Source organism: Clarias gariepinus, chromosome 12, assembly GCF_024256425.1.
Source record: "Clarias gariepinus isolate MV-2021 ecotype Netherlands chromosome 12, CGAR_prim_01v2, whole genome shotgun sequence".
Classification (NCBI taxonomy): Eukaryota; Metazoa; Chordata; class Actinopteri; order Siluriformes; family Clariidae; genus Clarias; species Clarias gariepinus.
In genome coordinates, this window is record NC_071111.1 from 26,732,754 (window position 1) to 26,760,363 (window position 27,610).

At 38.7% G+C, this 27,610-nt stretch overlaps 2 protein-coding genes across 6 annotated transcripts in view; both read left to right on the forward strand.

Annotated features, from left to right (window-relative positions):
• LOC128533807 (NACHT, LRR and PYD domains-containing protein 3-like) overlaps positions 1 to 23,593 on the forward strand; it is a 143,648-nt gene extending 120,055 nt beyond the window's left edge. For all 5 annotated transcript variants that reach the window (XM_053508061.1, XM_053508063.1, XM_053508065.1 and 2 more), the window contains 5 exons: positions 2,022 to 2,195; positions 16,117 to 16,290; positions 19,962 to 20,138; positions 20,717 to 20,890; positions 21,682 to 23,593. In XM_053508061.1, coding sequence (XP_053364036.1) covers positions 2,022 to 2,195; positions 16,117 to 16,290; positions 19,962 to 20,138; positions 20,717 to 20,890; positions 21,682 to 21,694 — 712 coding nt within the window. In that variant the 3' untranslated portion in view covers positions 21,695 to 23,593. The remainder of the gene's footprint in view (positions 1 to 2,021; positions 2,196 to 16,116; positions 16,291 to 19,961; positions 20,139 to 20,716; positions 20,891 to 21,681) is intronic.
• The window catches only part of LOC128533813 (NACHT, LRR and PYD domains-containing protein 12-like), a 470,287-nt gene that overhangs the window by 302,556 nt on the left and 140,121 nt on the right, over positions 1 to 27,610 (forward strand). The window lies entirely within an intron of this gene.

Genomic DNA, 27,610 nt, shown 5'->3' on the forward strand with positions numbered 1-27,610 from the left:
GGGCCGATGGGTGTTCGTCTACCTGGACGACATCCTCATCTACTCCCGCCACCTGGAAGAACACGTAGTCCGACTGCATGGGTTCCCAAAGGACATCGTCTCGGACAGAGGGCCCCAGTTCACAGCCCGGTTCTGGAAGGCCTTCTGCCGTCTAATCAATTCCACCTGTAGTCTGTCATCCGGTTACCACCCCCAGACTAATGGTCAGACGGAACGGATCAACCAACAACTGGAGCACTACCTGAGATGTTTCGTGTCCGACCGCCAGCGCTCCTGGGCCCGCTACCTCAAATGGGCCGAACTGTCCCACAACCTACACGTCTCCTCAGCCACCAACCTAAGCCCATTTGAGGTGTGCCATGGTTTCCATCCTCCCATGTTCGACCACCAAGAACCGGAGGTTGACGTACCATCGGCCCAACAGTTGGTCCGTAGGTGTCGGCGGATATGGAATCAAGCGAATCGCGCCATCCAGCGAGCCAACACCAGCTACGTCGCCCAGCATCGCCGCCGACACCCGCCGGGACGGTTGTACCACGTAGGTGACAAGGTATGGTTATCAACTAAAAACCTCCATCTGCACACCGAATCAAGAAAACTATCACCAAGGTTCATCGGACCATACCGCATCACGTTACGGATTAACCCTGTCACCTACCGGCTCCAGCTGCCTGCGGCGCTCCGGATCCACCCAGTCTTCCATACATCACAGCTAAAACCCTTCATCATTTCACCTCTGGTACGCTCCTCCTCCCCGAATCATTGACAGCGGTCCCGCTTACACCGTGCGACGAATCCTCGATTCGCGACCTCGGGGCAGGGGCACCCAGTACCTGGTCGATTGGGAGGGCTACGTCCCCGAGGACCAATCTTGGGTCCCAGCACGGTTCATCCTCGATCCTGAGCTCATCCGGGACTACCGCCACAGGGTATCCTCCACCTCAGGACCGTCTGGAGCCGGTCCTGGACAGGGGGGTACTGTCATGCACACTCGGAACGCGACCGGCACTAGGACCCGGAAGGTAAGCGGTCGCAAACCAGGAAGTATAAAAGAGGTAAACAAACCATAGCACCTCGCTCAGTCATTGAGTTTTGCCGATGCCACGTCGGATTGCTACACCTAACTGTGAGTACTCACCTTTTTGGTTTCAATTCCTGATCGAGTGTGTATTTATAGGACGCGGGTTAGATTGTGTCTTTCCCTTACTCCCCATCTGTGAGAGTCCTTAGACTAAAAGCGTGATTATCCTGCCTACTCGTGTTTCATCCGCGTTTGGGTTTACCATTCACGCTACAAAGGGCTAACCGCTAAAGCTACGTCTTCTGGTCATCTCAGGTTAGTTCTTGACAATTAGTTTCCTATTTCCTATTATGTTTACATGGTTTTGGACTATTATTCAGCTTGTGATGTGTGATGGTTTGTCTTTTTTTTGTTTTAGACTTGCATCTATTGGTGGAGTTATTAGTTTCCATGGTGGGTGCTGTCCCTTGTCCATTCAAAGCGATGCAGATTGTATTTGTTGTGTCCCAGCACTCTTTCAGGATGGCCTTCATTGGGTGCTCTTTATGTCCTTGCAGATTTACCCAGTATGCAATCATTAGCTTTATTCTTCTGATTGTTAATGGCATTTCCCCAACTTCTACCTGTATGGCTGCTGCTGGAGATGTTTTGAAGGCCCTGCAACAGACTCACAGGGCTTGAGATTACATTATGTCAAATTGCTTTGGGTTGAACTCTGCTGCAGACAATGTATACTACACTTCCATAATCGCTCCATAATTGCTCTTATGAATGCATAAACACTTTTTTGATTGTGCAGCAATACACTGTAAATATACACACATCTACTGAGTAAAACAAAATATAAGACTCAGTATGATTATTTTTAATTAAATTGTTAATTAGAATAAACAGGTGATGTCGCTCCGGGTAATACGTTTACAACCTCATCAGCTTTAAATTAAGTCTTAAATAAAGATACAAATCTGGTGATGAAGAGTGTGTTATTGTGTCTCTACAGGTTGTATAAGTGTGATGTCTCAGATGAAGGCTGTGCTGCTCTGACTTCAGCTCTGAGATCAAACCCCTCACACCTGAGAGATCTGGATCTGTCTAATAATAAAGTAGGAGACTCAGGAGTGAAGTGTCTCTGTTCTGTACTGGAGAATCCTGACTGTAAACTGGAGACACTGAGGTAAGATCATTTCTGAGAGTCACATGACCTGCTCCTCAGTAAGACACATTCTCTAATAGTGAGACTGAAGCAGAAGTTATACGTGCTTGGTGGGTTTCCTCCACTTACTCGGGTTTCCTCCCACAGTTCAAAGACATGCAGATTAGGCTAATTGGCGTTCCTAAATTGCCCGTAGTGTGTGAGTGAATGTGTGTGTCCTGCAATGGATATGCTGCCTCATGCTTTAAGTTTCCTGGGTAGGCTTCAGGCCCCCCCGCAACCCTGAATATAGGATAAAGCGGTATAGACGATGAGTAAGAGTGAGTGATATCACATACAGTAGTTCACACAGTCTTCCATACTACTGTATTTCAAATGTTTTACCAGTAACCTAAAGGAGTTTAGGACCTTTATAAATTCTGAATGCATTTTGTACGCTATAACGTTTTTGAAACACATTACTGATCATGAGGCAGATCTCATTCATGAGTTCAACAGATTTCATTTGCACAAGGTTACAAAATAATAAAACATGTACTGTGTTTTATTTGTGTCAAACAAACCAAAAAAATAAACTGTTGTCTGAACAAAGACAAGCATTAGTGTTGGAATACACTATTCTCAAATCTGGTGCGCTGATTCTAGCTGTTACACAGAGACTATGAAAACAGGGCGAGAGCTACAGAACATTATACCAGAAGTGAAGTACATACAGTAAGATTTAGCACTAACACATTAGACAATACTGTCACGAACTAACCGGAATGATCGGAAGACTTAGCACTTAGCAGTTAGCCCGTTGTAGCGTGGATGGTAAACCCAAACGCGGAGGTAAGCGAGTGGGCAGGATAACCACGCGATTTGGTCTAAGGACTCTCACACAAGGGGAGCAAGGGAAAAACACAAATTTAACCCGCGTCCTATAAACACACACTCGAATCGGAAAGCAGACCCAAGAAAGTGAGTACTCACGATTTGACGAACGGACAGCCTGGAACAACATGGGCGAAACTCAATGACTGAACGGTGTGATGCGACATCTTGTCTCCTTTTATGCTTCCTGTGTTGCGACCGTACTACTTCCGGGTCCTAATGCCGGTCGCGGAGCGAGTGTGTATGACAAATACATTCTATAGTTTAAACTATGTACTTAATTTAAAACTACCTGACAAAAACCATGAAATTTACCATATGTAAATAAAAATAAAATAACGATATGAACTAACACGCAGTGGTGATGTCATGTTTTGCGTGGTTGTTGGGCTTGTGGGTTGTTAAGGCATAAATTCAGATGGTAAGGACTTAGTCTTTATTTAAACAAAACACATGAACTTTAAACAAAACATGAACAGAGGAAGTTGGCTTTACTTTGGACTGTGTTTTACACCAAACATTAATCAAATAATATCTTACACATACAATGGACTTAAACAAGTATCAAAACATACTGGGAACTAAACATACTGGGGAAACTAAACAGACTAGGATACAAAACAGACAAGAAGACTAAACAAACCAAACAGATTTGAGGACTAAACATACAAGACAGACTTGGCTAGGCCTATTAGCTGTTACGCACACTACCTGCTAAGCTGAATAGTAGCGAAGCAGACTAGGTATGAAGCAAACTAGGTATGAAAGAATACTGTAGGTACACAGCAGACTAGGTGTGAAAGAATACTGTAGGTACACAGCAGACTAGGTATGAAAGAATACTGTAGGTACACAGCGGACTAGGTATAAAACAGAATAGGAGACTAAACAGGTTATTAGCTAAACAGACAGGGAGATTAAACATACTAAGAACTATGCAGGTTAGTATCTAAACATGTTAGTAGTCCAACAGACTACAGCGGTACTTACACTGGGGAGACAAAACTAAGATACAAACTAACAAAGAGACACACAGACAAAGAGACAAACTAACAACACATACTAAATCAAAACAGATGTAAACTTAACTTAAACAGCTCCACAAAATATATGCCAACTAAATCAGAGCAAACAAAAACAGAACATAACAAAACAAATGCCCACTTTACATAACAAATGCTCGACCCAGTTGCCCAGAACAAACAACTATTTATAAAGAAACTAATGAGCTACCTTGGTTCAAGTAAGCACTCTCATTACCTGTCCAAGGTGCATTCTGGGAAACTAAGTCCAAAAAACTAAAAACTACACACATACAAAGTCTTTGGGTGCACAGCGCCCTCTAGGGGTGATACCTTACAGGTGAAGCTTCCAGCTGCTAAATGTTTTGTTAGAGCGACTTACTTTTGTCCTCCTTTTTACGAGCGTCTGCCAAATGCATAAATTTTAATTCAAACTAGAAGCAGAGAACAGCGGAGCCAATGAGAAACAGGTAATCCGAATGTGCCCTCTTATAACTGCACGATATCTAACAATATAAAGAGTTTAAACACACATAAATGAGCTTGAGTGCGCAAAACTAAGTTTGTGTGTGCAAAAGAGAGTTTTAGCATGCAAAAAAACTAGTCTGAGCGCACATGGTGCCCTGTGTCATGTGCATCCCATACATCAAAAGAACCAAAGTTACTAACATGTTATATACAGACATATCAGAAAACCTTGCATGTTAACTCCACAAGCTCTGTACAGATATGCTAAAAATAATGTATGTCATTTTTTTTTCCAAACTCCAATCCATAGCCAAAGAAGCAATTCCTCATTAAAACCGGGGACTTGGCAACCGCTCCAGTAACACTGTACTAATTTACACCTGCTTCCGAGAGGAGGAGAAAAATAATGTGTAAAACTGAGTTTTGTTTTCCACCATGTTTCAGACTTTTTTTTTGATCGTGCAGGAATATACTGTAAATATACACACATCTGCTGAGAGAGACAGAAACTCAGTATGATAATTTTTAATTACATTGTTAACTAGAATAAACAAGTGATGTCATTCCGAATGACACCAAACACATCAGCTTTAACACTAGAACCGCCGAGCAGCGGTCATTTGACCACTATGGGAGAAAAAAAAATACTTCACACTCGATCAAATTCCAGGACCCGCCTTTCATGACTTTTCCTAGATCTGTGAGCTTAATCACCCTGCATGCTTACATTTTCAAAATCGCACCAGTAAAAGCCAGTATAAAGCTATTCGGGAATGTGGAAATGTGGAAATGATGTGTGGCCACTCAATGAGAACTAAACCAAAGATTTCGGTAACTACACTGGGTGAAACATCTGCATAGTGACACTAAACAGCTGAACAACTTCACTTTTCCGTTATGGTACGTAACATACGCACCTCGGATACCTGTCACTGCTGCTGTGGAAATATTATGCTACGGATATTAAATATAAAATATTTATTGAAACAAAAACTAATAACACTATAATATATATATAACGTATTTAAACGTTTATAACTTATCAAAAATGATTCAATTCATTTACAAGATGTACGAAGATGTTTTTATTTTATTTATTTATTTATTTTACAGATTATACGCCTATATAATACTAAGGGTTTCTAAATTAAGGTAAAATGTAAATTATTGTGTCCTATTTATACGATGTCGTCCTCGATAATGATTATAATAAATATATAAATAATTTTTCGAGTTAAATTTTTTTACGCTCCAGCGATATGTAATGACTGATAATTTTTCATTACCTTTTCCGCTAAATTGAAGATCCGTTGTTCACTAGTTCCCTACAGCGCTACAGTTCGCTACTCTGTGCAGCTGTGTGTGCACGGAGAGGTGGGTGTATATGTGCGCCCATCTCATAGGTGTATGTACGTGCATTTCATATGTAGTTGTTTGACCAGTAAGTACTATGATATATGTATGTGTGACTGTTTCACAGTTTGATTTAAGCCCAATACGGCGCCTCATCGAGTTTCAGGTAAATTTCAGGTAAAAAAAAAAAAGATCTTGCATGATGAGTGTGTGTATGCACTTTAAACAGAGGTGTCAAGTAACAAACTACAAATACTTCGTTACCTTACTTAAGTAGAAATTTTGAGTATCTATACTTTACTGGAGTAATTATTTTTCAGCTGACTTTTTACTTCTACTCCTTACATTTTTAGGCAATTATCTGTACTTTCTACTCCTTACATTTTAAAAATAGCCTCGTTACTCCTATTTTATTTCAGCTTGTCATTCAAAAAACAAACAAACAAAATACATCCGGATAAATCGCGCCAACCGGATTGAGCGAATTTGATTGTGCTCAAAAGACTTGAGACTGGGGCGGAGGTTCACCTTCAAGCAGGACAACGACCCTAAACATAAAGCCAGGGCAACAATGGAATGGTTTAAAACAAAACTCATCCATGTGTTAGAATGGCCCAGTCAAAGTCCAGATCTAAATCCAATCGAGAATCTGTGGCAAGATCTGAAAACTGCTGTTCACAAACGCTGTCCATCTAATTTGACTGAGCTGGAGCTGTTTTGCAAAGAAGAATGGGCAAGGATTTCAGTCTCTAGATGTGCAAAGCTGGTAGAGACATACCCTAAAAGACTGGCAGCTGTAATTGCAGCAAAAGGTGGTTCAGGGGGCTGAATAATTATGCACACCCCACTTTTCACTATTTACTTTTCACTGAAACACTTTTTAGTTATTATTTGTTAAAAATGTTTGGAATCATGTATGACTTTTATTCCACTTCTCACGTGTACACCACTTTGTATTGCTCTTTGACGTGGAATTCCAATAAAATTGATTCATGCTTGTGGCTGTAATGTGACAAAATGTGGAAAAGTTATATATATAAAGTATATACATATATGTATGTATGTGTGTGTGTGTGTGTGTGTGTGTGTGTGTGTATAATCGAGGCCGGCTTTACGCAAGGGCACGTTAATATATTCCTATAATTAATATATTACTTTTACTATCTTTCCCGACATTTTTGTCAGATGTAACAGATGTACAAACGGTGCGCACTGAATACTAAACCTAAGCCAGGCACAAGGATTAATAAACCAAGATAGCCCCATACCCGTCTTTATTTTTTAAATAAAAATACCAAAGAATATTATTGTGTATAGAGTGATTAAAAACAATGCAATTTATGCTGCTATACGGAAAATCTCGATTTTTTCCATTCCAAGGATTAAAAACGGTAACAATGTCAACTTTAGAATCTAGAATCCAGAAGATTAAAATTACACAAATTTAAATCACTGAAAGTCTCCAGAAGAGCCTCAGATTCAAGAGGTTTTTAAAGTGTGGAGAGGTGCATTTCAGTTTCTCTGAATGGGGGGGGAGGGGGCGACAACCCAGGATTAATAGGAATAAGAGGCCCTTACTGCATAAATATTATTTAGTACAACATTCCTCCGCGCTTGGGAAAACGTTTTGGTGCGGTTGAGCGCTGATTAGACTGTAGGAAATGTAGGAAATTATGATGTAGGAAATTCAAAAGGAGAATTTTTATTTAGACTATTAAAAAAAATTAACCTGCGTCTATTTTTAGGCGTGCCAGCTGCCACTTTTTAGTTAGAAGTTTTCAATACAAAGCTTATAATGCCCACATGACATCAAACATTCCCCTTGTTAATATTTTAACTATTAATTTTACTATTTTAGCTATTACTATTTCGTTTACTTCCAAATAACATTAAAACAAGAATCAAACTTTTTTAAATATATATATTGTTAACTACATTTGGGCCGTGTAACAGGTTTGACTCAAAGTGCACGGGCGGCACCATGAAGCACGGATTCGAGGCGAGGTCTTACGGAAAAAAATGGGAAAAAAAGGGTTAAAGGAGTGAGAATGGAAAGGAAGGAATGTGCACGTGCAGGTTTGGTTGGCATGAGGGCACGGCCTGGTGAGCGGTGGGCAGCGGACAAAGTGGCAGCGTGGGCCCGCGAGGACAGCAGCTTCAGCAGCTCCTGTCTCCGTACGTTCGCGCTGACTCTGCTTTCCGCAGATGGCCGGACCGGCTCCTCCCATCTCTCGCTTCTTTGAAGTCCCTGAGGCGCGTTCCATTTCCCCTGCTTGCATGCCGCACTTCCGCGTTGTTGCGCGCACGTCGCACTCGCACCGTGTAGTAAAAATCCACTGTAACCCAACAAACCCCGAGTATTTTATAGCGCGGGGTGCAAGCCCGGGATCATTAGCAAGGATAGCTCACCAGCAGTGCCTAATTCCGCAGCCCCACTTCTTCGCATATCTGAAGGGGAGGCTGCCTAACTAGTGAGCGAGGAGTGATATTAATTTGGGCGCACGCCGTGACAGGCTAAAAAACCTATTGTCCTCAAAAATGTAACAGATGAGGACTCAGATTAATGTGCAAAAACTATAATAAAACTATATAAGGCTACATAGCCTTTATAAAACTTTTATTTAAGCGCACTCACAATAACGAAAAAACGTTATGATTTTGTAAATGTTTAAAAGCAAATAAGCTTTCAATAATAAGCAAATAAGCTGCGCTGTTCTGTATTGTTTTTGGTGAACTTAAGCGTCAGAAAATGAACGCAAACGTTTTTTAAAATGATCAGAGTCAGTCTGCTTGCTGTTTTTCCTGACAAATTCACAATCATTAGTCAACTTCTGCCGGTGTGCTCTGGAAAACTTAAAGAGGAGGACACATGACATGATGGAATTAGGCACGGCTGGTGAGCCGTTATTTAATCACTGGAATGGAAGAGATAGAAAGTTTCCTTATCGTAACATGTCTTGTATTGTTTTTAATCGCTCGATACACAACCCATCATTTTTTAATGCTATTTTACAAGGGTAAATACAAATGGAATAATTTAATTTGGTTTATATTATATTTTATTTAAATAAAATCTAAAATTAAAACATTGTAGAGTGATTAATAACATGCATGTTATTATAAGAAAAATCGCATTCCAGGGATTAAAAACGGTAACAATGTCAATTTTAGAATGTAGAATTCAGAAGATTTTAAATTTACACAAATTTGAGAAGAGGCCTGAAGCAAGATCCAAGATCCTCCACTTTGCTGAAACCATGCACAGTGTGGAGGGGTGCATGCTTTTACCGCCCGTGATACCTCTCAAATAAATGAGACCAACGAATGCTTTTGGTTCATCACCTGTAAGCTTGAACTTATCAGCATTGTTTCGTTCAGATTCCGCTTCAGTGTGTATCTTAATCTTTCCCCACATTTCTGTGTCAATCAAACACAGTAAAATGCTCGATGGGCTTATAATATTGCCCTTGGCATAAGGCGTGGGCCTGGGGGTTTCTTTTATTATATTGCACTCTCGTGTTCTCTTTTGAGGGTTTTCAGCCTTTTGTTCAACCCATACTGTGCCATCTCTTGCCTCTTGAAATGAGTCCCCTGCACACTCAATTTCAGAGTCTGATTCTGAATCAGATTCAACATTCAGATTTAATTCACTTTCGTTCTCTTGCTCATCTTCTCCATCTGACACCTCACATTGCTCGCCCTCCGATTCCATCTCATCAGTATTCCACATAATGTCCAGCACTTGCTGTGGGTTATATCACACACTTTGAGTCATTGTAAATAATGCACCGCTCAATTGCCCAAACTCTGTAGCCGCCCCAACTACACAGTGAGTTGTAGATGTACCTGTTGACTTATTTATAGGTCTCGATGTATAAGAAATGCTATTGATCATAATAGCTCCGCCCTCATGATCAATGATGTTAGGGTACTTATGTAGTGATAATTAGTTTCTGCCAAATCATTAAAACTAACAATGGACTATGGCACTTTCTTGAGAGGTGATTGAAAGGTGTTATTCATTTATTTATTCTCTATGAGGGCACTAACTACACAGACCAAACTGTTGCCTACAAAATTCTAAATATAAACAAACAAAATACAGCTTTTTTTTTTACTCAGAGATAAGCGGAAAAGTGAAGTTGTTCAGCTGTTTAGTGACTTTTTAATGTCATAAACAGTGAAACATAAATAAACAGTACAAAATAAAATATCCTTAATCCAGATGTTATCAAGCAATGACATAACATTTATCTTTGCTGGATGTTCTAATTCTCAAAAACGTATAATATATATATATATATATATATATATATATATATATATATATTTTATAGTAAATTAACAGCTCTAAGTAGATGAATATAGTCAAATTTACTATAGGCTTTTACTATAGTGGATTCCTGCCAACAGGACAAGAATGTAAAAATGTAACGCTTCGCTTAAATTTGGTTTATGATAATCTTATAGTAGAAAACACGAGGTAAATTTGACTATATTTATTTACTTAATTTGTCTTCAGCGGACGTGGACTCATCGCTGTGCTTGTTGTAAGTGAAAAACGCTGCAACTGCTTCAAAGTCTTTCCACTCTGTGACCGCTGGAATCCGACACTACGTTAGGCTACGTCTTGACTCATTTGCATACAGACGGTGATTGAGACATGAGGGAAATCTAATACCGTATTGTGGAGTGTCCCTTTTTCAGCGGATTTTTCCGCTCTGCAGATCAGTTTATCAACTTGTAATATATATATTGCCCATAGCATGCATCTTTATACATTTGGAATCTGCATCTACATTTTCTGTTACATGTATAGAATTAGTTTCAGCTGAAACTCATATTCAATGGTGTTAGGGTACTTAACTGTACCTAACTGTTACCTTCTGTACTGTTATAAAAATTCTAAATATAAAAGTGAAGTTGTTCAGCTGTTTAGTGTCACTATGCAGATGTTACACTCAGTGTAGTTACCGAAATCTTTGGTTTAGTTCTCATTGAGTGGCCACACATCACTTCCACATTTCCCTCGCTTTTCTTACATGGTTCTTATGTGAGCATAAACAGTGAAACATTCTGCAGGTTTATAATACACCACGGCCAAGTGAACCACGTTCCCGTCGAACGAAACAAGGCATAATCGTGGTGTTTGCTTCGGTTTTGACTTTGCATAGTTTATTATCTGCTGTGGTACAGATGTGGCCATTAAGACTGCGCGTGTTTTCCCGTGGGATGCCTCAATTTAGCGCGCGGCGCGCCGCAACTTGCCGTAAGCAACATTTGGAAATTTAAATAAATGTGTTGTGCTTCACTGAATATCCGCCAGATGGCGCATGGAAGGACTTTATTTAAACGCCGGACCAAGTACTGTACAACGAAGAACTGTGTATAATTACTTAGTCTAAAACAATATTGTTCCCAATGCTGAAGCAAACATGAATTTTATTTTGCTTTACAACAGATCTTTCATGATAAATGTGTGTATATGTGCTTCATATTTTTTTCATAATGATGAAATGAGATGCCCAAATTCGTGCTTTAAAATTCTTAATAAGTTTCTTATATATTTTTTTGTAATGTTTTAACAGGGACAAAACAGTGAAAGACATGGCAATGTCTCGGTTTACATGGTGTTGAAATTAATTTAATTTCCTGATAGTAGGCTATCTGATAGTCTTAACTATGCGAATGTCCTGATTCGTGAATATGCCAACATATCTTATTTAAAACGTAAAAAATGTGTCGACATCATCAGAAGACATGAATGAACTATATATATTATATTATTAAGTAAATATTATTTTATGACCACGAGCTTCTTCGGGCATTTTATAATAAGCATCATATTTGCTGTTTGTGTCCAGCATTTAATAATTATTTTATACATTATTTAACCACAGCTGGAAATAATAGCTGGAATGTGATGTGATTGTGAATTCATGACTGAAATAAAGCAGTTTGTCTTTTGTAAAGTACTTTCACTTTACAAAAGGCAGCGTTTTTATAAAGCGTTTTTTAAAGGCAGCGGTTTTATGTAGGTTGATAAACGTGTGTTGTACGGTATATACACCGCGACAGCGCGCGCAGTTACTCACTTCTCACCTTTCATGTAGGTCTGCTCGGACTAATTTGTTTTAAACCCCTCAAAAATGTGTGTGTATACAGCCCCAAACCTCCATCAGTTATTAACAATAGCATCTATTTAGAAAAAATGCCCCAGTGATTTCGGAGCTTCAGGAAATCTCCCGGCGCTCTGCGCATAACACCGGGCCAACTCATGTCGAAAAGAATTTATAAACGGTTTCTAAACGTGGGCTATTGTTTTTTTTTTTTACTTATAGTATTTGTTAATTTAATTTAAATGAGGTTTGGGCTCAGGACTTCGATTCGGCATCGTGATTCTCCTCTTTAATTTACTCCATAGTTTTAATCAGCGCTCAGCCGCATGCATGAAGTTTTCCAGAGCGCACCGGCAGAAGTAGACTAATGATTATGAACGCGTCGGGAAAACAGCAAGCAGACTGACTCTGACCATTTAAAAAAACGTTTGCGTTCATTTTCTGACGCGCTCAAGTTCACCAAAAACAATACAGAGCAGCGCAGCTTATTTGCTTTCAAACATTTATAAAATCACGTTTTTTCGTTATTGTGAGTGCGCTTAAATAAAAGTTGAGTCTTATAAAGGCATGTAGTCTTATATAGTTTTATTATATAGTTTTTGCACATTAATCAGAGTCCTCATCTGTTACATTTTTGAGGACAATAGTTTTTTTTCAGCCTGCCACGGCGTGCGCCCAAATCAATATCGCTCCTCGCTCACTAGTTAGGCGGCCTCTCCTTCAGATATGCGAAGAAGCGGGGCTGCGGAATTAGGCACGAATGGTGAAGAAGAGCTTTCCTTACTAAAGATCTCGGGCTTCCAATCCGCGCTATAAAATACTCGGGGTTTGTTGGTTTACAGTAGATTTTACTACACGGTGTGAGTGAGACGTGCGCACACAACGCGGAAGTGCGGCATGCAAACGGGGCAATTGGAACGCGCCCCAGGGACTTCAAAGAAAAGTCAGCGCGAGCGGACGGAGGCAGGAGCTGCTGTCCGCGGATGGCCGTCGTACTCGTATTTTATAGCGCAGGGTGCAAACCCGGGATCATTGGCATGGATGAGCTATGTCCAGCTCTGTACCAGCATGTCATGTGGGCATTATAAGACTAAAAAGTGGCAGCTGGCACGCCTAAAAATAGACGCAGGTTAATTTTTTTATAGTCTAAATTAAAATCCTCCTCTTTAGTGCCTCCTATTCCTATTAATCCTATTGTTCTTTTAGTGTCACTGCGTGTGCTTACAATGCCAGACAACATTTAAATGCAAATTATTCACTCTCCCCAAGTGTGAATCAGCTGTTCTCACCTATACATATTAACCTATACGTTCTCACCTAAAGTGTTTAGGTGAAATTCCACCTATACAAGTGTGACAAATATGAAAAGAAAAAAAATAGGAAGGGGCAAATACTTTTTCATGGCACTTCACATGTAGTCAGATTGTTCCACTGGGCTGAAACTGTGGCAGGTGGAGTTATAGCACTTTTCAAATCACACTTACTATACACTGATATGAATAACTTTGAATGATGAATTCTACGTTAATATGATCTCAGGCTTGCTCCACATTATAAAAGCAAAGCACGGAGTTTAGTCCGAGATCAGGGAAGTACGAGATGTGGTGGAAAATAGGCAGTGGCGGTTCTACACTGAATTGCTCCCCGGGCGAGACTCCCTCCCGCCCCCCCGTCAGCGCCACTTCTAACCAACCAAACCCCCTCTCTGACGTCTGCTCGGTCTTCTTAATTTGTTTTAAAACCCCCAATTCTGTGAATTCCCCACAGCAGCGAAACCGGTTTGATGACTTCACACCTGTCGTAAAGGTGAGATGGGGGATTACAGTAACTGTGGGTGCGCTTCACCTCGGAGCGCGCTGTCGCGTTGTATTCAATGAATAGACTAAAACTAAATCATGTTTGCTTCAGCATTGAAAACAACATTGTAATAGATTAACTTTATTAAGGATTATACACTTTTGTATTCTTTGTCCACACACGTGGGCAATTTTTAGATATTGATCCTTTCTCGATGCAGCGAATTTTCTGAGCAAATTAATAATAATTTCCATGAATGAAAAGCAGGAAGAAGAAAAGGTTACGCGAAAATAAGAAAAAGCTTTAGAGGTAAATGCTGTGAAATGCTTCAAATGAACAGATTCTGCCTATAACAGGTCAGGGACAGTGAGGCTGGATCCAGCAGCGCACCACATCCCACATCATAATACATGCTGATGATGACCAACACGTCTCCCCTGATCTACCAGAGCCAAGTAAAAAGAATGGCAATCAAACAGAATAAAATTAGTAGCAGCATTAACTTGTGCTAGTTATTATGATGGTGGTCAATATTAATTGAAATAATGTTTCTCAGCATTATTTCGTGTTAATATTGACTACCCTAATAATTAAAATAAGTAACTAGTTTACTAGCGTGAGCTACTGTGCTACTGATTTTATTTCAGCTTACCTGTTCAGTTTTATTGCCATTCCTTTTAAAATATTGTCTTTATAGATTTATATGTTGTTTGTCTTGATGTTCTTTTTTTTCGTTTCTTTGACCCAATATATGTTCAGTGATACTTCAAATAACATGTTTAAATAGCATTGATTTCTGTATTGTGTTATATTTTTATACTAGTAACTGGTGTTAAAAATGTATCTCTACATTAATGAGCCAATGTATTATGGTGTGGGCTGCTGTGGGCCAGGAAGTCCAGGGCCACTTTTTGGTCCCAGTCCACCCCTGTAATAACGAATGGAGAAAGCGCAGTCGAAGCCCGGGGATTCTGCGTTCCGCGAGGGCCAATCGTGAATAGCTGACACTCAGTGACAGCCAATGAAATTGAAGCATTTTTGTTGCTTTCCACGTGGTGTGGCATTGCTTAAATAATATCCGTATAATATCCGTATATCCTATAAAATCGTCCAGACCCTGGTTCGAATCCCGCTCTGGGTGAAAATGTAATAAATGTGAATCCTTTGTTTTACACTTTTTGCTTATGATAATCATTAAATTACAGCAACTGTGAGGTGAGTGCTAATGTGTTTCATAGCTTAAGAAAAAAAATTCTCAATTGCAAACATGCATTTAGTACTGAAGCATAACTTGATAATGTAATGGCTATATCGTGGTATTTTAGCGAATAGCACCGGAATTTTGAGCACTGACTGGGATTCGAACCCGGGTCTCCCACATGACGGGCGAATCACCTACCACTGAGCCACCAGTACCCGTCTGTGTTTAAAGCGCATAAATATAGGCTAACATCATACATCTTTGTAGTCCTTTTGCACACGCGCGGGTGCGTTACAATAATAATAATAATAATAAATTTGGAGAACTACTACTAATAATAATAATAATTCTGAATGAAAATGATGAATAAATACATATCAGTTTGAGCTTGACACGTTTATGAGCTCTGTCGCTTGCCGTCAATGGGCGCCTAAGAGACATAACATTTTTCGGCTTCAGTAGACACACAATACTTTAGACTGAAACACGACTGCCCCCTACAGGTATTGAAGGGCATTTTCACAGCTTGCCGCGCGCACTCGCGGCAAGTCGTGGGATCCCTTTTCCGAAAACGTGCGTTTTTAAAGGCCAGATCTGTAAATCTGATTTATTCAAATTCAATATTGTTTTTAAAATAATAAAATTAAGTAGAGCTTTCCTTTTTGTTATAGTACGAAGCCCCTAGACAAAGGAGGAGAAAAAACGACAGAAAAAAGTCATGCCAAAAACTTTGGGTTATAATGCAAAACATGACTTGTTTTTTTTTCTTTTGCCGTTTTTTTTCCTCTTCCTTTGTCCCCTTAGAGACTCTGTAGTAGGTTTTCTCAGTTGAATATGAAAAAAAAATATCGCTGATTATCAACGCGGGAATGAATGGCGCATTGTCCAAGTGCAAGCTGATCTTGGAGCTAAACTATTTGCTTTGGGTGAAAGCACCATCTAGCGATCATTGTCTGTCAACGACAGCTTCCCATTCAAAACAATAGGCGGTCAAATGACCGCTGAACCATGTTAAATGTAGGTGACACTGGCGCGGCGCTTCTAGTGTTGAAGTAGGTCTTAAATGAAGATAAAAATCTGGTGTTGTGTGTCATTGTGTCTCTCCACAGGTTGTATGATTGTGGTGTCTCAGATGAAGGCTGTGCTGCTCTGACTTCAGCTCTAAGATCAAACCCCTCACACCTGAGAGAACTGAATCTTTCTGAGAATAAAGTAGGAGACTCAGGAGTGAAGTGTCTCTGTGCTGTACTGGAGAATCCCCACTGTAAACTGGAGATACTGTGGTAAGATCATCTCTCTGAAAGTCACATGACCTGCTCCTCAGTAAGACACATTCTCTAATAGTGAGACTGAAGCAGAAGTTTTAGGCTCATCATCAATGTCCTGAGGAGGAAGATTGTTTCTTTTCACTGCACACTGATGATTTGTCACAGAGTCTTTGGGTCAGATGTACGTATGTGAGAAGCTGCAGAGCAAAACATGCCTTGATGTGACTGCAGTGTGTCTGAAATGACTGTGAAATTTACTAAAACACTGTAACTAATCACACAAACGCACCTGGGACACAAACTAAATGCACTGCGTGTGAGCTGTAGGATTTAAAAGCAACAGGGAAATGCAAATGAGAAACATTTAATGGTCTTAAAGTAAAATAATGTTTATTTTGTCAGTGAACATTCGTCTCCATCTAGCTGCTATAAACAGGGTTGTCAGATCTGTATCATAGAAACAGTATTAAACCCATGCAGTCTTTGTAAATAGCTCTTAAATAGTCTTGATTTATTTCACATTCTCGCATAAATACAGAATATCTATTAACTGGAGAGGTACATTTTCTGAAGAAAATGTGAGTGGTGCTTGTCGTGGCAAAACTCAGGTCTAGGGCGTGGCTTGATAGCTTTACATTGATCCTGAGAGACTGAGTAAAATGAGCCCATCCTCATGTTAGCATGTTGCTAGCATGATGGTAATATGATTAGCATGTTGCTAGCAACATCAATAGCATGTTGCTACCCTGATGCTAACATAATTAGCATGACGTTAAGACGATTAGCATGTTGCTAGCATGATGCTAAGATAATTAGCATGACCTTAAGATGATTAGCCTGTTGTTAGCATGATTAGCGCATGATTCCATTGTAACTAGCATGTTGCTTGCAAGATACTAACATAATTAGCATATTGCTATCATGAAACTAATATGATTAGCATGTCGCTAACATGATGATAGCATGTTAAGCATGTTGCTAGCATGACTCCAATGTGATTAGCATGTTGCTTGCATGATGCTACCATGATTACCATGTTGCTAGCATGATGCTAATACGAGTGGTATATCGCCAACATGATGCTAACATGATTAGCATGTTGCCAGCATGACTCCAGTGTGATTAGCATGTTGCTTGCATGATGCTAACACCATTTTAACATGTAGCTCTTAGCTACCGTATATTAGCGTGTAGCTATTCACTGCTAGCATGTGTAGCATTTCATGTCTCTATGATATACTGTTGTGAAGATAATCCTTGATGGGTTTGAGTGTTAGGGTTCTCTAAATGGTTGCTAGGGGCCTGAGGTAAATAAGCCCTCCCCCGTGTCTCTACGACAATGGGATCCACAGTTATGTTCAGTTTCAAAGTTCCTATGAAAGTTACAGTACCATAATATGTCAATGGGGCAAATTTGATTTTTAAGATTGTTTAAATGATCATGTGACCTGCTTTGAGTGTTTGATGTAGCAGTTTTGTCCTGACATAGCAATGTCGTTTACCAAAATTGAACTACTGAACAATTCTAACACAGAGAGAACCCCTCATCCACCAACAATGCTACTGACACATAAGTCAAATTTAATTCTTATTTGTCACATGCATGATGTGTCTGAAGTTCTCTGTTTATTATCAGCAAAGGAAGTACAGTGGACACTCGCCATACAAATTTTGTCATTTCCAGAGGCGAGTTTGTAACTTGAAATTTTGTATAGCAAGGTGCACACTTTAATCAGTTTTTGCATATGAAATTCATGAAACCGGCTGCCAAAAAATTCACGAACTAGGAAGAAACTGCACTGCATGTCGAAACAAAATCCAGCCAAAATTTTGCTTCATAAATCAAATATTTTGTTTCTAGCCAGGGCGTTCATATGGCAAGGGTCCACTGTATATTTAAGCTTTTGGCCAGGTACCCTGTGTCATGTACTTTCTTTAGCATTAGACTAGCGATCGGAAGATCCCAGGTTCAAACCCCACAACCACCAAATTGCCACTGTTGGGCCCTTAAGCAAGGCCCTTAACCCTGAACTGCTCAGATGGATAATGAGATAAAAATGTAATCGCTTTGGATAAGAGCGTCTGCCAAATGCCTAAATGTAAATGTAAATGTTCTTTTGAGATAAATCCCATACTTAGCTAATCCACATGTAAGTGTGTGTTAATTACAACCAGATTACTTTGTTATTGCCTTGTGTCAAAATGCGCCTTGATACTCTTACTGGCCGGGCCCGAACTGCCAGGAAAGACAACACACACAAACACACAGTTTGTTCTCAGCAAAGAGAGAACATTTAATCATTTGTCCAGGTGCTGAATGCCGAACATCAAAAGAACCAGTCATTAACATGTCAGTCATAGAGAGACCCGGAGACAGACAGACGAGAGGAAATGCATTTGAATTATCCATGTAGACAAAAGAGTTCTAGTGGACAAGAGCTGTTTGGATTTATATTCATCTGAACTGATAATGAACTTCCTCTCTCTGTGAATAGACTGTTCATCTATATAGACTGAGCCCTGAACTCCAAACCTCCTTAAGACTTCAGCAGGCCATGTCCAGTCCTTATGATCTCTTATCAATAGAGTCAATTCAAAACCAGTCTCCCAGACCTCGAAGCCATACATCTCTCTCCACACTTGACTAGGAAAGAGTAAAAGACTTTAAGTCTGACTAATCTACCTGTGCTTCAGATATAGCTAGTCAATGTGCCAAGCTTAATTAAATACAATCCATCATTCATGTACAATTTCTCTGTGTTTTTATAATACAGTGTTTATTATGTTACATCTAAAGAACAAAAGTGATTAACAGGTAAGTACTGTAGAGAGAGACATACCAGAAAACCCTACACAAGCTCTATAGAGATATGATTAAAATAATGCATGAAAAAAAAAATCTCCAAACTCCAATCCACAGCCAAAGATATTACTCCAAAGTAGAGCAATTCTACATTAAAAGTGGGTGATATGGCAACCGCTCCAACAACACTGTGCTAATTTACACCTGCTTCTGAGACGAGGACAAAATACTATTTATGTAATCTGATTCACTTTCACACTTTTTTGGATGATTCTTTGAAATATGTTTCTATGTCTTTATGGCAGTTTTTCTGTAGAATTTTTATTTACTGTGAATTTCACTTTTAAACCAGCAGAACGTGATGGATCCAATTTGTAGACATGTTTTACTCTCTATTAGATTTATTATTCAGGAATATCTATTTAACAATAAATTATCAGCAAGTAATCTGGTTTACACAAGACATGAATAATATTAATTCATTTATCTTCTATACTCCTTATCCTGTGCACAGGGTCACAGGGGGCTTGGAGCCTATCCCAGGAGACTTAGGGCACAATGCAGGGTACAACTGGGTGCCAATCCAACACAGGGCCACATGAATATTAATTCTTTGTAAATTTAAGATTTATTTATATTGATTTATATTTCACAACGTATCTTTTAGTTTAAGAGTTTTGTTTTTCACTATGCTTGGATTTGTACTTTTTTTATCATGCAGCAATATACTGTAAATATACACACATCTGCTGAGAGAAACAACATATAAGACTCAGTATGATCAGTTTTAATTACATCAGAATAATATCACAATTTTACCAACATGTCAGTTTTAAAGTAAGTCTTAAATGATGGTGATGAGTGTCATTGTGTCTCTCTACAGGTTGTGGGATTGTGGTGTCTCAGATGAAGGCTGTGCTGCTCTGACTTCAGCTCTGAGATCAAACCCCTCACACCTGAGAGAACTGAATCTGTCTAATAATAATAAAGTAGGAGACTCGGGAGTAAAGTGTCTCTGTGCTGTACTGGAGAATCCTCACTGTAAACTGGAGACACTGAGGTAAGATCATCTCTCTGAGAGTCACATGACCTGCTCCTCAGTAAGACACATTATTTCACATTAATAAAGAATATCTAATAAACTCAGTGACTCAAATACACTCATACAGTAACACAGAGCTGAAGTTGAGAACAGGATCAATAGGTGTGTGTATGAGAGGAGATCACAGTGCATGATCACTACTGTATGTTTAATATAGAGAACGTGGAGTTACTTAATACTGGGAAGGCACCACCATTTTTGGTTTTTAGAGTGACTAACAGACATGAATATGAATTATTTTTTAAATGTAATGATTTAGACTTTACATCATAGCTTTAATTGTTTTTTTTTCATATATTTTCCTTTTTTTGATCGTGCAGCAATATACTGTAAATATACACACATTTGCTGACAGAAACAATATAAGACTCGGTATGATCATTTTGAATTACATTGATAATTAGCAACATGTGATAAAAACATGTGATACAATTCCAAATAATAAAATAATTTTACAAACACACCTGCTTTAAAGTAAGTCTTAAATAAAGATAGAAATCTGGTGATGAAGAGTGTGTCCTTGTGTCTCTCTACAGGATGTGGTGGTGTGGTGTCTCAGATGAAGGCTGTGCTGCGCTTACTTTAGCTCTGAGATCAAACCCCTCACACCTGAGAGAACTGGATCTGAGCCTTAATAAAATAGGAGACCCAGGAAAGAAGCTGCTCTCTGCTCTTAAGGATGATGAACATTACAAACTACAGACACTGAGGTGAGTAATGACCTTTTTGTATTATTGTTGAAATAATAAAATACTAATTATATAAGTAATTAATCATTAGTTTGTACATTTCTATTTAGTCCCAATAAATATACGATTAGCAGGTTAGAGATGTTATCACTGTTTTATTTAAATATTTTTGTCTAACAATATGCTTTAATGCTTTAATGTTTTGTGTTCAGTAAAGTTGATTTTAAATCCATGTGAAGTCAGAAGACAGGGAGTCAGTCAGAGTCTACAAAATGTCACAAATGAGTGCATGAGAGTGATTGTACTGTAAATGAACAGCTCGTCTCCTTGTGACACCCTGCTATCTCTGACTTCATACTGCTGCTTTTGTCTGAACAAGATGATCTCTGCTTTTCCCTGTTTCTGGAAGCAAACTTCATTCTCTTAAAACTTTTCTGCTACAAATATTGTATTTAAGCCGCCACTTTCCTCACTCTGACACTTCTTCCAGCACCCGACCTCCACACCGTGTCTTCTGTCATTCCTGTAAAATTCACCTCAGCTTGTTCTTAAAGTCTGCACTTAAATATAAATGTAGAACAAGAGCTAAATGACTCAGTAGTGTTGATTATTTAAAAAGCTCCAAAGCCTGTGATTGGATAAGAGCAGTGATGTGATGAGTAAATATCTGCTCATGTTCCTGTTATAACACAGATGTTACTAAGAATAAAGAAATGTTGAATGATTAATTATAAACAGGAGATGATGATGTTTCCCTTGAAGGAGAGATGATTACATGCTGTTGATCATGAAGTACCACATTTTTCTTTTAGATTCAGGCTGTGATGAACATCTTTGTGTGATGAAGACTCCGGTGTTCCTGCGTCTCCATGTTGGTGATAGAGAACATGCTCATAAACACATCATTCATTTAGTTATAACACATTAAACAGACTCAGAGACGTGAGAAGTGTGTGTTCATCGTGCACAGTGAATCACAGACTGAGTGAACACAGACAAGTGGAGTGACACAAGTCATCAAATCTGCCAGTTCTGTTATGAAATATATGAAACATCAGCCTTGTTGTGGTCGCTGCTTGTCCAAACACATTCATGGACCAAAATTAACTGTTGTGACGCAGGTTTGATGGGTCATGTGATTATTCTGTGTTTATGATTACTGTTTTTATTTTCATACTGTCCTATGTTTTTATTTTTCTTATGCATATTGCTGGTTTATTAGCTTCACAATTAAAATCACATTGTATTTAAGTGCTTACGGTGTCTTGCATAATTTAATGTAAATGTTCGTACGGATTAGTATTATCTGGGGACCTCTTGTGATTTAGAAATTACCCTCTCAGATATAAGTTTAGTGTTGTGGATTCGCACGGAATAATAAAACCCTGCGTTTTTATTGATGAATTTATGGATGTCCAGTTAGATGGATTAAAAAAAAAGAAAAACATATAGTTGTCATGCCGTGTGTCATTTACATTTCACCGGGTTAAAATCTAACAGCTCGAGCTGTACGCTTGATTGTTATCGGTAACACATTAACCTCAAATTATGACGTGAGCCTTCTGGCTTAATTGTGCACTATTTTGGATAGGCTATTGTTTGGAAATATCGTTATAGGTATGATATGAATATAAGAGTGTTTACCGCATTCTGCTCTACGTCACCCATCACTTTCTAATCATTCTTTTCGCTTTCGCTATTCTGATGGTTTTCAGCTTTCTCCTTCTGCACTTTGTATTGTTCTATGATGTATAGCGATATGACCCAGCACCAAAATACTTTCACTCCAATGCAGCCTCTATTCTTCGCGGACGATGGATAAAAAGGCGCGCAGGAAACAAAAACCTTGAAAAAATAATACTGTATACGACTCCGCCAAATCCTGGCCAAATCACAGACATGCTGATTCGCATGGGACTAGTATTACCACAGTACCTCATTGTTCAGGGAAATATGGTAGGTAATTTGGAGAGGAATTTTACAAATTTTACAAATTACAGACATGGTCGATTCGCACGTGATTAAGATCACAGACAACCTCCGCAATTATTACAAATCACACGAGGTCCCCAGGTAATACTAATCCTGTGCGAATAAGACAAAATACATTTAAAAAAATAATGCCATACATGTCTTTATTTCTGTTTAAAATTATTTAAATATGTAACAAATGTTGTAGCAATATGTTTGAAACTGTTTTTTAAATATATTTTATGTCTAAAAACAAAACATTGTTGCAAAAAATAATTCACTGGTTGAATGTAATTTACTTTGTCGTCATTTTCTATGTAAAAATATCACATTAGATGTAACGCCACTTCTTTTTTTAACAGACAATAAAGTTGACAGGAGAGTTGTGGTTCTGTGTCGTTGATATCACTACAGCTTGTTTATCCACTTTGCGTGTGGACGTGGGTCTGTTGGGGCAAGCAGGAGGGGTTAGCACCTCTGTGTTCTCTTCTCCCAGGTTCACAGGTTCTGGAACACGTTTGCCGTGGCTATGATTGCTGTCTGTGTCACAAGGAGCCACTGTTGGATAATTTCAGAAAGTAATGCTTTTGCTACTGCACTAGCATCTTGTTTGGTTGTGAGGAGTGCTTTCACCCATTTGGAAAATATATCAAATAATACCAAGATCTGAGGTATTTCTGGGGGTTCCTGTGGTTAGTCTTTTCACGTTTCTAAAATGTGTTTTTTTGTGAAATAGGTATTTTCAAGTGAATTATCAAAGGAAACAAACAGGAACAAGCTAACAGGGTAAAAAAAAAACTGTTTTGTCTTTTAATTTTCACTAATTGTTTAATATTTAAGCCACAGGAACAATGTTGAATAAAAAATTGTTTCATGTGTTATTAATGTACTGGAATTTGCTTATTTCTGTTTTGCTCTATCCACATTCTGTGATCTGTGAATATATTTTCATTCCTCTACATTCATTAATCCATCAGTGTACTTAATCCTTACATTCATATATATCACATAGCGCATGTAAAGAAAAAAAATGTAAAGTTTAAAAAGAATTTTCTAACATATGGTTTATGGTTATATTGTATTATGCTTAAAGAAAGTATTAGATTTATATTATGTATTGTATGTTATGTAGAGGTATTAGGTTTAGAAAGTATTTTATGTGTGTGTGTTTGTGTGTGTGCGTCTGGTGGGGGGTAAACAAAGTAATTAATATATGTTTATTGCTGTGCGCGCGCGCGTGTGTGTGTGTGGGTCACATAGGATTTTTGAACACCTAGAACGTCCAATAAGAGACTATTCTTAATTGCCCTTTCATATGACGCCATAACTTAAGCTGTAAAAAATATTTTGACATTTTGGAGACTCTCACAGGAAAGAGACACCACTCTTAATGACCTAAACCTGTACAAACAATTACTTTCACAGGAAAGAGACGCCACTCTTAATCGCTCTTTCATATGTGACCTTTAGCTGTCAAAATTACTACCCCTATCTAGAACTCTTTGTACTGAACAGTGTTTCACTGCTGCACATTATGCTAGCTAAAAGTTAACATTTCAACAAACAATAAGACACAACAAATCTGTTACATGGATAGTTTTAACAGCTAATATTTTACAGATTTTGCAGGATGCTAAAAACCATGCTTACCTTTCATACTGCAAAGCAAACATTAAAAAAGAACATGGCATCCTACCCAAGAACACTTAACACTGCAGTGCCCTGCTAGGGCTGCTTATTTTCCTGTGCAATAGTGACACCTAGTGATCAGTTCTAGTTACAGCCCCTTACTTTTACAATCAGAAATGAAAAGCAGCTGTGTGGAAGCTGGAATAAACTGAAGTGCATAGACATGCAATGGAGTGTCTATATATTCATCAATAAAACTAATATGGGTTATGTGGTGTCAAAAGCGTTATGATGTGTTTATGAAAGCCGATATGTGATTCTTCTCTAATTATCTGTCAAGGAATATGTCCACACAACCTGTTCGCCATACCAATTTTCCATATTTTGTTTTTAATTCAATACTATTAATCATGACTAATTACAAAAACAAGCAGGAAAGATCATGTTATATATTTGGGTTCTAGTGCAGTAGCAACAAATAGTGTGGCCAGAACAAAAGTAAATCCAGATTGGTTTCGGCTGCTGTTAGTAAAACTCACAGCAAAAAAGTGAAACGGCTTCAACTTTTGTATAGATTTAACAAAAAAGTCTAGATTCATGAATCGAATCTGCAGTAGAGCTGGGCCAAATCAGCAGAACGGATGTGTCTGTTAGGCGGATTTTCCGGAGAAAACGTGGATCAGAATCGACTGCGATCAGGATGGAGCTGGTTGCTGTCAGAGTAGGAACATCCTCAGTAATAAATAAATAAATAAATGATATACACTTAACCTTTTTACACTTATACAGGTGTATGAAGCTGCTTATGCTTTCCCTCCGCTTGTTTCTCTTCTGTGTGTAGCTGTAATATCTTGTGTGACTGAGAAATGAAAAGTGCACATTTTACTTTAAATTTTATTTATTTATTTTTTCATTTAAATTTTTTACAACAGCAAACAGAATTAAAATTTCACAATGACACATTATACACAGTAGCTGAAAGAGGCAACTGAACACAAATTACATTATAATTTGATATAATTGGTGAAAGAGGAAGAAGATATTATAATATTGTTTTTAAATGTGCTTATTGTCACCATTTCACTTATACGCTTTATGTAGTTTGGGATTCTTTTGGTATAATTTTAGATATGTGTATATGTCTCAGTTACAGTAGTTGTGTTGTTTTATATAGCAACATGGTCCTGGAAGAATATGATTTAGTTTCACTATGTACTACTGACTGTGGGTGAAATAACCATAAAAGTCACTTTGACTTCTGACTTTGGCTTATCTATAAACACACATTACATCACACAATAAGCACAGTTTTTTTTTTATTATATTTTCTTTATTTATTATTTTGAATGTGCTTCCTTTATCCTTGTCCGTATGGAATATATATATACTGTAGCTAGTTAATTTCAAGGTTGTGTATTTAATGCCAGTATTATAATTATAAGTTGTAGCACATTCGTGTCAAGTGTCGCAGGGCGGCGAGAAAGCGCATCCGCGTTCTTGTGATGTCGGCCATCCTTGTGAAAAGTGACCCAATTCAACGGATCAAGCTCCAGTATCCATCTCGCTCTTCTCCTCGTTGGGTCATCATCAACTGACATCCGCCGAAGAGCTAAGAGTGGACGATGGTCTGTGATAATGGTAAATGAGGCAAGGCCAATGTAGTGCTTGATACTGCCTAACCCTAACCCTAGTGTCTATGGAAGTCACGTGACAAAAGAACGAACAACTCAGGACCAGTGGTGGACTGGCCATCTGGAGCATCGGGAGTTTTCCCGGTGGGCCGCTGGCTAATGTGGCCCGGCCCAGTCAGTACGTAAATATATTTTAAAAATGACGGAAACCATAATATTGCATCGCTTTTCTACGCAGGTGAATGAGTGCGTCGATTGCACGGGCGCCACCGACAAAGAGCGTGTGTTTGTGTGCTCGCGAATGTATTGCCCTCCCTCGCTCTTAATTAGTTTGGTCTATTCCATACGTGTTCTGAAACACGCCCCCTTTGTCTTAAAGAAGAAGAAATATGGATCCTTTCTCGATAAAGCGAATTTCTTTAAGCAAGTATTTCCAAGGATGGAAAGGAGAGAAAAAAAGAAAAAGTGGAGCTGAAACGTTATGTGAAAAGAAGAAAAAAGAGGTAGAGGTAGATGCTGTGAAATGCTTCAAATTAACATATTGTACCTTTGGCATGATGGGGGGAAGTTAGAGTTCTGCAGGCTCTGACAGCTCTAACGTTATGGTCAGGGACAGCGAGGCTGGATCCATCGGCAGGGTCAGGGATCATGAACCAGTGCCTACACGAGTTAATGCTGCTACTGATTTTATTCCAGCTTACCTGTTCAGTTTGATTGGCTCCTTATATACTCGGTGTTTTTTAGAAGGGGAGAGGTGTTGGTCATTAGCAGCAGGCACTGCTTCATCATCACTGACCCTGCTGCACTTGCAGCTTTTACTGATGAGTGGTACTGTATGTCTTACACTGCATCCAGATGATACCCCCTGACTAGCTAAAATAGGCTTTATAGTTTTATATGTAGTTTGTCTTAATGTTCGTTCCTTTGTTTCACAAATATGACATAATGTTTATATATGTTTAGTGATACTTCAAATAATATGCTTAAATATAATATGCTAAAATAATATGCTACAAATATACTTCAAATAATATGCTTAAATATAATAATAAAAACAAAATAAAGGGGGTCAAAAATTTGTCTCCACAATAATAAGCCAATGTATTATAATGTGGGATGTGGTGGGCTGCTGTGGGCCAGGAAGTCCAGGGCCACTTTTTGGTCTCAGTCCGCCCCTGCTCAGGACCGAAAAGACTCAAAGGTAATTACTCAATTCTGTTTCCTGTATATAACATACGGAGGTTTTGCTATTCTTTGCGCATGCGCGCCCATTAGAAAATGAACGAATCACTCTCTGAGACGACTCGTTCATATAAGTCATGTTGAAGATACGTTCAAAAAGAACGAATCGTTCATGAACGACCCATCACTATAACAACCCATGCACTACAATGGATTCAAAAGAACGATCGACTCCGACTGCAAGATATGATCCTGAGATTCGTTCATTTTGACGAACGAGATTTAAAGAACCGAGTCACTAAAATGATTCAAACGTCCCATAACTAGT